This window comes from Gobio gobio, assembly GCF_949357685.1.
Source record: "Gobio gobio genome assembly, chromosome: 11".
Lineage (NCBI taxonomy): Eukaryota > Metazoa > Chordata > Actinopteri > Cypriniformes > Gobionidae > Gobio > Gobio gobio.
The window spans coordinates 57,140,469-57,153,284 of record NC_137104.1 but is presented as its reverse complement, the minus strand read 5'-3'; the positions used below and the strand labels follow the sequence as shown (position 1 = coordinate 57,153,284).

The 12,816-nt window shown below is 39.2% G+C and overlaps 1 protein-coding gene across 1 annotated transcript; it reads right to left on the bottom strand.

Annotated features, from left to right (window-relative positions):
* Positions 1–2,621: 2,621 nt before the first annotated feature.
* LOC307133537 (uncharacterized protein) lies at positions 2,622–7,691 on the bottom strand (the record flags this gene model as incomplete). Its single annotated transcript, XM_079828617.1, has 2 exons — positions 2,622–4,355; positions 7,524–7,691. 2 exons carry the CDS (start codon positions 7,689–7,691, stop codon positions 2,622–2,624), a joined length of 1,902 nt encoding a protein of 633 aa, XP_079684743.1.
* Between the last annotated feature and the right edge of the window lie 5,125 nt (positions 7,692–12,816).

Below are 12,816 nucleotides of genomic sequence, written 5' to 3'. Positions count from 1 at the left end.
GACTTTATAAGTCCTTCTGGGATTTCTCCTTAATACTATTTTTAGGCTTTTTAATAACCCATTCCCAGGTTACAATAATAATTCTTCCCTGAATTATTTTTCGTCTACAGGATACCTTCCTTTTTAGACTTTTATCTCATCCCTCGAGATTTCAAAACTACTGTTAGTTCAACCTTTCTTTAGGTTTAATATAATTCGTTTCTGCATTATATTTTCGTTTTACTTTACAAGTCTTTTTAGGATTTTTCCTTAATCCTATTTTTAAGCTTTCTTTCTATTGTACTTCCTATACAATAATCACGTTTTTCGTCAGCACTTTGTTTATTGATTTTGGCCAGAAATCAATAAGCAATCGTGCCCCGCTAGTTGGGCGCCATGTTATTCGGTGTACAATCCGTCTAGATCCCACACACCTTCTACCTATTTTTAGTTTACAACCTCAGGCTAGGTAAAGCAGGTCGAATCCTTAACTAGATCATAAATATAAATTTATACTCACTTTCTAGAAGAACAGACCCCCTCCGTGTCTGGTTCAGATCAACTCGTTTAGAAAGCAGAGACGTGGCAAACGGTTTCTTTTATAAATCAATTATAAGTAGATTTATTTTTCCATTAACAAAAAGTTTTAAATACAATCAAATAAAAGTTTATAAAAAGAAAAAGTCTTAAGTAACAAAAGCGGCAGTTCACAAAAGTCACCAGCAGATGTCAGGCTCGGATCATCAAGCAATGGAGAAGCAGCATCACGCTCCCAGCTTCTGGATTCCATATGGCGAACGATACCTTATATATCATTTCATTATCACACCTCTTCATTGCATATTCAATCACATAGGCATAGTTCATCCAATCCAAGATTTTGGACTACTGTCAACTCCCTCAGTTGTTTCAACATATTAGTATATAATGCCTTGTGTTCCTTCATTCTCCATTTCTTGGCTTGGATCCTCGATCTCCTCCTGCGTCTCGTCTGCAAGACATCATCCTACGGTAAAATCCTACTCCTTTGTTTTAATGCTTTATTACATACTTGCATGCTAATACAGTTTACATTTCGCTTGCTTGTCTTCTACATCAATAAATGACTTTCATACCAATGGTTCAGTGTGTTCATTTCAATCAACCAATAAAACATTTTTACAAAGTATTTGTCTCTGTGTCTTTACTATAAAACCAAATAAAACATTTCTACAAAAGTCTTTGCTTCCGTGTCTTTACTATAAAACCAAATAAAACATTTTTACAAAGTATTTGCTTCCGTGTCATTACTATAAAACCAAATAAAACATTTCCACAAAACCATGTGTCTGTATTCTTGCTATGAACCAAAGTAAAACATTTTTACAATATCATGTTGTCATGTTTTTCCATGCTTACAAAGTCATCTATGAAAGTTGTATAAGAAAAACCTCCTTTAGGTTTTTCGGCCTTATAAACAGCTTGTACATAAAAGTTGTAAAAATAGAAACTTCCAACCCGATCTCATGGCAATTCGTACATATTTTACGAGGTGGCTAATTCGTACGAATCTGTACGACCTCAGTCGTACGAATTCATACGATTTTTGCTAAATCGTACGTATTTGACGAGTTGCCAAATTCGTACGAATTTGTACGAATGACTTACCTCAAACCCCGCCCCTAAACCTAACCGTCACTGGGGATTAGACAAAACGTACAAATTCGTACGAGTGAGGTCGTACAAATTTGTACGAATTAGCCACATCGTACAAATACATACGAATTGGTTGTGAGATAGCGTTGAAACTTCTTATAAAAGTTTCTCGGCCATATAAACAACTCTTCACTTCACTTTGCTATTTCTATTCTTCTTGTGACTCTTATAAAGTCAAACATAAAGGTTCTCTATAAAACCTCCACTGTATCTTTCTTTTTCTATATATTTCTTTCATCATAAAACCATGCATAACATATTGTGTGGTTAACATAGGCCTCTATACATTTGGCATTATTCTTGGTTACACATTGGGAGTAAGACCTCCTTGCATTAGTCCTTATTCCTGTATATATATGGGGAATAAAAGAGTTAATTTCATCATTATTCTAACAGATCATAACAAAAGAGTTTATTGGATCATCTTAGTTGCATATGTTTCAATGCTCAGACTTCATCTAGATGTTCGTCTGACCAGGACAATTCCAACAAGGGAAAAACTACTAAGAACTACTAGAATGACATTGTCCCAATGGAGACGTTTCTCATCCCATAAAGCCACACAATCATAACATTAAACAAGAGAAAATAAATAAAATAAGTCACATAAAACATAAAAGCATAAAATGACAAAAGAATAAAATTATGTAAATCAGCTAATAATATGAATAAATGATAAATCAAACGACAACTACATAAATGACTAATGATTATAATGATTGCAAAGAAAATAAAACAGCACCAATGTATGGTTGCTTTCTAAAAGTAAAACTCAGAAGACGGACGCCCGCACACCCTCCATTCATTCATTTTAATTATTTTAAAATGAATTTAAAATATTTTTTTTAAATAAAAATTATTTTAATTTTAGTTACTTAGTTTAATATTATTTATTTTATACTGCTTTTAATTAAATGTATTTTATTGAAGTATTGTTTATGTATTTATTAGGCTAGAGTTATCTCATCTGCGTTTCTTTTGAACCCGTTTACTCTGGTCAGATGATAATGACCTGTAATGGCCTTCACATCATCACAAGCGAAGGTAACAGTACATGCATTGATGACATCACAGAGCTTGAGATGTTTAAACTCAACTTCAGATATTTTAGCTTTAAATCCTTCATCTCCTTCAGCAAAGATATATTCTTTATCTACTAGTTCACACCACTTAGAATGAAAAAGCAAGCGGATCTTTTCCCTAATGTCCTCACTGATGTTCAGCTTGACGTGTGTTTTCATCCGATCGGCCTGTCGTTCTCCAAAGCTCTTCAACTCCTCTAACGTCAGTGGATCAACGGGAAATTCAATTTCAAATCTATCTAGAGAAGAGAGGAAATCCAGACTCTTCTTATCTGCTATTTTCTTCATTTCTACTTTGATATTATGGATGATGTTTTTTTTCTTTTTATGGACTTGATTTAACTCTGAAAATCTCAATTTTGATCTTCGGTGTTCTCTGTTAATCATTTCTTTTAACCATTGTAATGTCCATATAATCAAAGGATGTTTCTGTCTAATCAGTTCCTGTAGCTCCTTTAATATATCCCTCCCTGTTGCACCATAAACGTCCCTACAGTAATTGTGAAATTTGATGTTATAAGTTCTGTATATTTTATGAGCAAAACGACCTAACATAATCGTACAAGATTTGTGATCTTTTGTGTCCACACAAGGACTGTAATTAGTGAAATGTAATATATGCTTTATCTGTCGCTTCTTTATAATCTTCTTATTGTTACTTAAGTATTCTTCTATTGCCATAATAGTTTGTTCTTCAGCATGCTGTAAATCAGGACAGCGTTTGCTGTTTCGTTGACTTGCGTTGTCTTGTCTTGGCTTTGGTTTAAAGGGTCCGATTAATTTATGTGACCCATTTTTAAACTCAATAATGCTAAATGAAAACTGTTTATTAAAGTCAATCTTCTCAAAATCCTTTATATTATAATTTATATACTTCAAAATCTTTAAAGACATAGTTCGATCTACAGGAATATTTGAATATTTAGAAAACAGATCTTTAATTAAGATTTTAGAATCATAAATTCGTTGAAGTGTCATTTTGACGGCTGCTTCCCGATTACTGAAATCAACACACATCTTCATTAAATGCTCTGGATCCCTGGAGATCCACGGCTCATAACGCCAGCTAAAGCATTTATGGTGAAACACAAGGCTTCGGTCCGGCCCTGGATGGAAACACAGTCGGATCTCTTCTGACAGAGTGGCCAGGAAGACGAGAATCTCAGTCTTGAATCTCCATGCTGAGATGTTCGTCAGACATCTGGAGATTCGTGCAGCTACTGTGGGGTCGTCTGGTTGGAATGAAAGGTAGAGCTGAGTGTCATCAGCATAGCAGTGGTATGAGAAGCCATGTGCCAGTGATGTAGTGTAAATGGAGAAGAGGAGCGGTCCCAGCACTGAGCCCTGAGGAACCCCCATGGTCTTTGGATGCCTCTCCTCTACAGGGAACCCTGAAAGACTACCTGTGAGATGGGACTCAAGGCAGTGGAGCGGAGTCCCTGTGATGGCCAGTGATGAGAGGGTGGACAGAAGGATCTGATGATTCACAGAGAGATCCAGGAGGACTGATGGTCTGGAATCAGCTTCAGCAATCCGCAGGGCTAGAGTGACCGGCGGTAATGCCGTCTCAATTGAGTGCTTAGCATTCAGCTGGTTGTTCTGCAAAAGGAAAGAAGCTTCTGGGTTGTTTATTTGAGGTAACAGTTATTGTATTATATTATTAACCCTCATCCTTCCCTCACACTTGGTAACAGATCCTTCACAATTATACTTTTTTTTTTCATTTGAATATTTTAGCTTTTTTGTGTTGTTTTTTATTTTATTTACCTTTAAATAACTAGCTTTTATCAATAAATAAATAATAATTTAAACACATATGTCACATTCTTTCAACTTAAACTCAAAATAACTCCCAGTTTCATGTGTAACCCTGTTAATTCAGCTCAGAATATCTTACATTGAGTGTCTCTGCCGAACTCTTGTGGACAGATAATAATATAAGGTGATATTTCATGACTCTATGACTTTATTTATAATTAAAAACTTAATTAAAGGCTCGGCAGAAGTGCGCATCGAGGGCGCAAATCGACCTCAAAGGGGGCGCTCGCGAGCACCTTCTGAGACCTAAAATGACAAATGGGACATCCTACGGTCTTGTGGACTTAACGGGCACACAGCGGCCATTGTAAGTCCACAAGACCGAAAGTGCACATGAAGTGTGCCATTTGGGACAGGGCCAAAAACGAACTGGAACCCAGCAATGGTGCCCTCATCGGTCCTAATCAGCGTCTCGAGCATAGACTGTAAAAAAATATGGGCGTAGTGTCCGTGACGTCACCCATGGGATTCTGAAGAGCATTTCTGAAGCGGAAAGTATGTTCAAGCTGGCCTTCGCCATCTTGTCAGCGCGTCACTCCCAGGTAACAGACAATGGGCAAAGAGGCGGGACGTGGGCGGAGCTGATGACTAACAGGCAGCAGATAAACGGCAATCCACCTGTCAATCAAAGTGGCCACGCCCTTAATTATGATTAACTTTAAGGCTTTATATAATGTAAACGAATGAGTTATAAAAACATTCACCCCCTCACAGTCGTCATGAAGGGCAAACTCAGCCGTACAGACCAAAAGCACAGTTTGTCCCAGACTGTAAACGTGTTCTTCTGCTGTAAAGTTGGCCATTTTAACATGAGCTCAATGAGATTCTGCTCCTCTAATGGCCAGTCCATGAACTGCAGTTTAAGGCACTTCAGTATTGGCTTCATGAGAAACGTCTCGGGTTATGACTATAACCCTTGTTAACTTCCTGTGACATGGAAGGGTGGAAATATGGAAGTATGCGTCCTTTAGATCTATTGTGACGAACCAGTCCTCGGACTGGATCTGACTCACGATGGCTGGAATTATGAGCATCTTGAACCTGAATCTCCTCAGAGACCGATTCAAGAGCCTGAGATCTATTATCGGACGCAACCCACCATCCTTCTTTGGAACTACGAAGTACCGGTTGTAGAGTATATTAAAGTATCTAACTTATCAAAGTCAGATAACATGACACTCAATTCCTCAGAATTAAATGCCATCATAATCACCCAACCCGTGCAACCTAGTCTGAATGATAGGCTGAGTAAAAAATACATCTAACTCCTCACGTTAGATAATACTTTAATTTAATTCCTCAGAATTAAATGCAGCCATAATATGGTCTGAATGACAGGCTGAATATCTAACTCCTCAAAGTCAGATCATATATTATTTAATTCCTCATCAGATGATACTGTTTTATTGTATTTTATATGGCTCGTAACCACACGTTGCCTCAGCAACGTGGCTCGAGCCGTTGTAATACAATTGGCTTTCATCCCTCGGGAATAAAGTCAAACAGGCGCGAGGCTGAAACACCCGAAAGGCGCACGGCAGTACACGTTGAGATATTTCTCAATGAAAAACCGCCAGCACCCTCAGGCGCTGACCGCATGCCTCGCACCCAACAGTATCACATTTCACCGTATCACGTTGTATCACTTTACTAGCAGATTCGATCCTACGCGCTGCCCTTTTTTTTTTTTTTTGGCAACGCGAAATTGAATCTTGCACTAGGAAATGGCGAGCCTCGATACGGAGCCCGTCTAATTCCTCAGAATCAGACAGCTCACGCATCGGGTCCTCCACCCCGGGGGAAGAAGCCGCAGCGCGGGCTTCCACACGGGGAAGGAGAACAATGGAACTGTCAAACAGGGAAGGAGAAGATGCTGCAGCACTCTCACGTTCCCCTGACAGCCCATCTGCGAGTCCCATGATTGATCAACCGTGCTGTCTTTTTTTTTTTTTTTCGACAGACACGGGACCAGCCACGGAGTTCGCGAGCCCTGCTTGTGAACAACGTTGGTAGACAAACAACATCAAATAAGACTGACAAAACACAGAGCGCTCGCTTCATCGCAAGTGCTGGTATGTGTTTGCATCAGCTTCCCTTTTGTATCTTCCGGGTATGCCGTCATCTACTACGTCACGACGCACCACCAATCAGATTGGCTTGATTTCATTCATACTTCAGACGCGCAATGCTGTGGGCGTTCCCAGAGTGTTGTCACTCGACGACGCAGTGCGAGTTCCCTCGAAGGGGAACTGCGGGAGGAGCCGTTTGGTCTCGGGGAGATGATGTCACACGGAGGGAGGCGTGACCATGTCAGCTGAACACGCCCCAGTTTCTTGACTCCACCCCCATGTCAAAACAGTGCTATAAAGTGACACGCACAGAAAGTGAAGAGCAAAGGAGAAAACAGTATCGTAAACTCACACTCGACTGAAACGCAGGGTTGCAAATGAGACTACTTTATTTTCCTTTAGCAAAACGTATTTTTTTCTCTCAATACTTCTTTTTCTTTTGCAATTCTTTATTCTTTTGCCAATCTATGCGGCGTTATTTCGACTCCATATAAAGAAGCACAGTTTGCACAGATCGTCATTCATGCCCACCGCCTGCTATAGCATTACTTTTGACTGAATCCCTTTTTTATAGCTTTAATAAGAATACATTTATATTTAATTCATACACTATGCAATATTTAATTTTTTTATTTGATTATGACATTTCTGTACCAATTCTAACTTCATTTTTAATAAAACTATTGTACCTGAAAAACGTAACATCTTTTGGTTATACTGTATTTGTCCTATTGTTTGTAATTTGCTTCTTTTTCTTATTTTTGATAACAGAAACTAGATCAATGAACACAAAACAACTATATTGTGATATATATATCGTTATCGTGAAATACAATTTCTCATATTGTGAAATAAAAATTTGGTCATATGAATCACTCACCATTGCTGATGGCGCAGAAATGCCCGGGGCAGGAGCACCCGAGACACTCTGTCGGCCTTGAGAAAGATCATTGTCATAAGACAAAATCGTGTGCACGAAAAAGAAGAAGTCTTTTCCCACTGCCATTGAATTAGCACAGGTGCTCCTGCCCCGCTTCTCCATCTCCATATTTTGCTTTAGAGCAGGTGAGTTTGTTCTTTTATAGTGTCAATCCTTTAAAGGCGTGGAATGTCCTAAACCAGTTCCTCCAGTGCTGACGAATGAAACAATGCCGTTCATCTGTATTCACACACGAAAGACGATAAACAACACCCGAGTGAGAACGACTGACTGCACTTCCTTGAGCGTCTCATTCATTCATTTATTTTTTAATGAAATGCCTTGATAAATTTCTTTAACTTCTGAACACAAAGCCAAACTAAAGTGGTTGCATGCACATTAGAGATCTCTTCAGCGGAGAATCCCAATGATCCTAAACACCAGCGGCCATTTTTCCTATTCAGTTCTGAGGATAATGAATGTGATTCATGTCAATGTGTAAACATTGTTTAAAAAAAGCGTCACTTTTTATAGGAAAGTCCTTTGAGCAACACTCTAGAGTGTGGAGGAGAAACTATGCTCCATTATCAAGAGTAGAGGAGTTCCTCAGGTCCAGCTGGGTTCATCGAATGTCAGCAGCAAAGACATTGGTTAATAAAGGGAGATTAAGTACATAAAGTATATTTGTGTCATTTAATATATTTAATAGCTTTGCGTAATATTCTCAGATTGCATTTCTGAATCAGTTTTTTGTGTGCAAGATGAGTAAATGCATGCTCACATTTATTCTAAAACTGCAATCTAGAGTTTGTTTGGGTTTTTCTCAGGACGTTTTTTTGTCTTTTTTTTTTTAAATATGTCAATATACATTTACTGAGGATATAAAGTCAAGTCAAGTCAAGTCATCTTTATTTATATAGCGCTTTTAACAATGCAGATTGTCTCAGAGCAGCTTTACAGTGTTAAACAGGAAAATAATGCAGCATAATTTTATTCAGCTGTATAACTATTCTGGAAAAAACGCTGATGTCATCAGTTCATTTCAATTATCATACAGTGACAGTGTGGGCTTTAGATCAGTAATTTAGTTTATATGGTTAATTTAGTTTAATAATTAGATTTATTTGGATATTTAGTTGAACATGTAGTGTCTCCAACTGAGCAACACAAGCCAGAGGAAACCCAAACCCCATCAGGAGCAGAATGGAGGAAAATAAACCTTGGAGAAACCAGGCTCAGTCGGGGGGGCAGTTCTCCTCTGGCCAATTAACAAACAGCGTATGATTATTATTCTGGCAACTTTACAGGTCAGAGGTCATAATAGATCGGAATATTCGAAAGATCGGAGTCATCACGCCGGAGACGGGTTTATTGAGGATGCCGTGACGATGAGGCAGTTTCAGGAGGAGGATAATCACGGTCTCTCACACACTTCAGGGTCATGTGTTGGTCATGTGTTGGTCATGTGTTGGTCATGTGTTGGTCATGTGTTGATCATGTGTTGGTCATGTGTTGGTCATGTGTTGGTCCTGTGTTGGTCATGTGTTGGTCATGTGTTGGTCATGTGTTGGTCATGTGTTGGTCATGTGTTGGTCATGTGTTGGTCATGTGTTGGTCATGTGTTGGTCATGTGTTGGTCCTGTGTTGGTCATGTGTTGGTCATGTGTTGGTCATGTGTTGGTCATGTGTTGGTCATGTGTTGGTCCTGTGTTGGTCCTGTGTTGGTCATGTGTTGGTCATGAGTTGGTCATGTGTTGGTCATGTGTTGGTCATGTGTTGATCATGTGTTGGTCATGTGTTGGTCATGTGTTGGTCATGTGTTGGTCATGTGTTGGTCATGTGTTGGTCATGTGTTGGTCATGTGTTGGTCATGTGTTGGTCATGTGTTGGTCATGTGTTGATCATGTGTTGGTCATGTGTTGGTCATGAGTTGGTCATGTGTTGGTCTTGTGTTGGTCATGTGTTGGTCATGTGTTGGTCATGTGTTGGTCATGTGTTGGTCATGAGTTGATCATGTGTTGGTCATGTGTTGGTCATGTGTTGATCATGTGTTGGTCATGTGTTGGTCATGAGTTGGTCATGTGTTGGTCTTGTGTTGGTCATGTGTTGATCATGTGTTGGTCATGTGTTGGTCATGTGTTGATCATGTGTTGGTCATGTGTTGGTCATGTGTTGGTCCTGTGTTGGTCATGTGTTGGTCATGTGTTGGTCATGTGTTGGTCATGTGTTGGTCATGTGTTGGTCATGTGTTGGTCATGTGTTGGTCATGTGTTGGTCATGTGTTGGTCCTGTGTTGGTCATGTGTTGGTCATGTGTTGGTCATGTGTTGGTCATGTGTTGGTCATGTGTTGGTCATGTGTTGGTCATGTGTTGGTCCTGTGTTGGTCCTGTGTTGGTCATGTGTTGGTCATGAGTTGGTCATGTGTTGGTCATGTGTTGGTCATGTGTTGATCATGTGTTGGTCATGTGTTGGTCATGAGTTGGTCATGTGTTGGTCATGTGTTGGTCATGTGTTGGTCATGTGTTGGTCATGTGTTGGTCATGTGTTGGTCATGTGTTGGTCATGTGTTGGTCATGTGTTGGTCATGTGTTGGTCATGTGTTGATCATGTGTTGGTCATGTGTTGGTCATGAGTTGGTCATGTGTTGGTCTTGTGTTGGTCATGTGTTGGTCATGTGTTGGTCATGTGTTGGTCATGTGTTGGTCATGAGTTGATCATGTGTTGGTCATGTGTTGGTCATGTGTTGATCATGTGTTGGTCATGTGTTGGTCATGAGTTGGTCATGTGTTGGTCTTGTGTTGGTCATGTGTTGGTCATGTGTTGGTCATGTGTTGGTCATGTGTTGGTCATGTGTTGGTCATGTGTTGGTCATGAGTTGGTCATGTGTTGGTCATGTGTTGGTCATGTGTTGGTCATGTGTTGGTCTTGTGTTGGTCATGTGTTGGTCATGTGTTGGTCATGTGTTGGTCTTGTGTTGGTCATGTGTTGGTCTTGTGTTGGTCATGTGTTGGTCATGTGTTGGTCATGTGTTGGTCATGTGTTGGTCATGCGTTGGTCATGTGTTGGTCATGTGTTGGTCATGTGTTGGTCATGTGTTGGTCATGTGTTGGTCATGTCTTGGTCATGTGTTGGTCATGTGTTGGTCATGTGTTGGTCATGCGTTGGTCATGTGTTGGTCATGTGTTGGTCATGTGTTGGTCATGTGTTGGTCATGTGTTGGTCATGTGTTGGTCATGTGTTGGTCATGCGTTGGTCTTGTGTTGGTCATGTGTTGGTCATGTGTTGGTCATGTGTTGGTCATGTGTTGGTCATGTGTGTTGGTCATGTGTTGGTCATGTGTTGGTCATGTGTTGGTCTTAAAGTGAATAAAGTGCTAATAAACTAATAAAGTGCACAGGTAATGTTTTAGAAATTGTGTTGTTTTTGTCATTTTTATAATTTTTTTAATATGTCAATATAGTTTTTAATTATTGTATTAGTTTTAGCTTTAGTTATGTAATACCTCAAGTTAAACTAAGAGAAAATGAGAAATGCTTTAACTAACTAAAATGTTTTACTGTATTCTTTTATTCCTCGAGACGCCGCAGGTATGAAGTGTTTGTGTTTCTCTGAAACTCTTCCGTGACACTCCCGTTCTTCTAAACACGTTTCACTGATGATGATGATGATGGAAAGAATCTGTGGAACTGTGGAAATGATCAGCTGACAGAACAGATCAAACCCATTCCAGTGGATTCTGAGCATCTGAACGGGTTTGATTATTCCACTGATGTCAATCATAAGTCAATCTTTCGTCTTATCCGATCAAACCTGATTCTCAGCTCACATCATCATCATCATCATCATCATCATCATCATCATCATCATCATCATCATCATCATCAGTCAAATATGTTGAGAAGAGTCAGGGCGTCACTTTAGAGCAAACAAACACACAACACCTGCAGCCTCTTGAGAAACACACTAACACAATAATACTGCATACTTCCATTAGCTATAGTCAAACTCCATATTTGACTGATGATGATGATGATGATGATGATGATGATGATGAAGAAATGATGTGGTGGTTCACAGTCATAATCGGCTGACATAAGAGACTTTTAGGGATCTTCAGCTAACCCTAATTATGATATATTAGTCAGGGAAATCTTTTTTAATGGGACAAAATATTTAGACAAAATATTCCAAAATGTTTTTATGTTGGGTATCATATTTGAAGCATCAGGCGTTTATGGCTCATATAGTGAGAATATGGAGGAAATCTCAGACGCTGATGTTTATGTGAGATTCTGATGCGTGTAAATCTGTGAGATCTTTATAACAGTACAGCAGATCTGACATGCATGTAAAAATCAATATCTGACAATCATTAGTCTTAGTAAGATGATATTTAAATGCTTCGTTTTATGATCTCTAGTTTATAATCTAGTGCACAGTGTGTTTTGGGTTTGTTTCCTGTTGTCATGTGATCCCCATGGCCTCATGTGTTCTTGTGTCATGTTGTCATTGGTTCATTGTTTAATCATCACAGGTGTCCTTTGTCTAGTCATTAGTCTTTGTGTATTTAATGTTCATGTTGTCAAGTTTGGTGTGGAGGAACTGGACTGGCCTCAACCTGATAGAACAGCTTTGGGATGAAGATTAAGAATGGGATGGCATTAAAGTCCTAAAACCTTTGGCAATATAGTGTAAATAGGAACTCTCTCTTAAGTTAATTCAAAATGTATCTCAATTTTTTTTTTAAATATAAAAACATGTAGTGACATGTAATCTCACACAATACATGAACTCTTCTTCCGTCTCATTTGCTGAATCGCTGATTAACAAATAAACATTCCCTTGACAACTAAATGCAGATGTTTAATGCGCATGTGTGTTTATCTGCCCAGGGCGTAATGTGGTATCAGTTTAAAGCAGGTTCTTGCATAACTCTCCCTCAGTTCATCTAAACCAGTTTGTGTGATTCTCAGGACGTGTTTCTGTTTCCTTTAAATGAAGCTCTGACATGTTTCTCTCGTGAGGATGGAGAACAAACACACAGACGGGTGTGCTCATGTCCAGACACACAAACTGCAGACGGACGAGAACCTGATTCTTTACATCATCATCATCATCATTATCATCATTATCATCATCTTCATCATCAGTCAAGTATGTTTAGGAGAATCAGGGCGTCATTTACAGCAAACAAACACATCACACGCGAGAAACACACACACATTATCACGCCAGAGATGTTTAGTGGAAGAA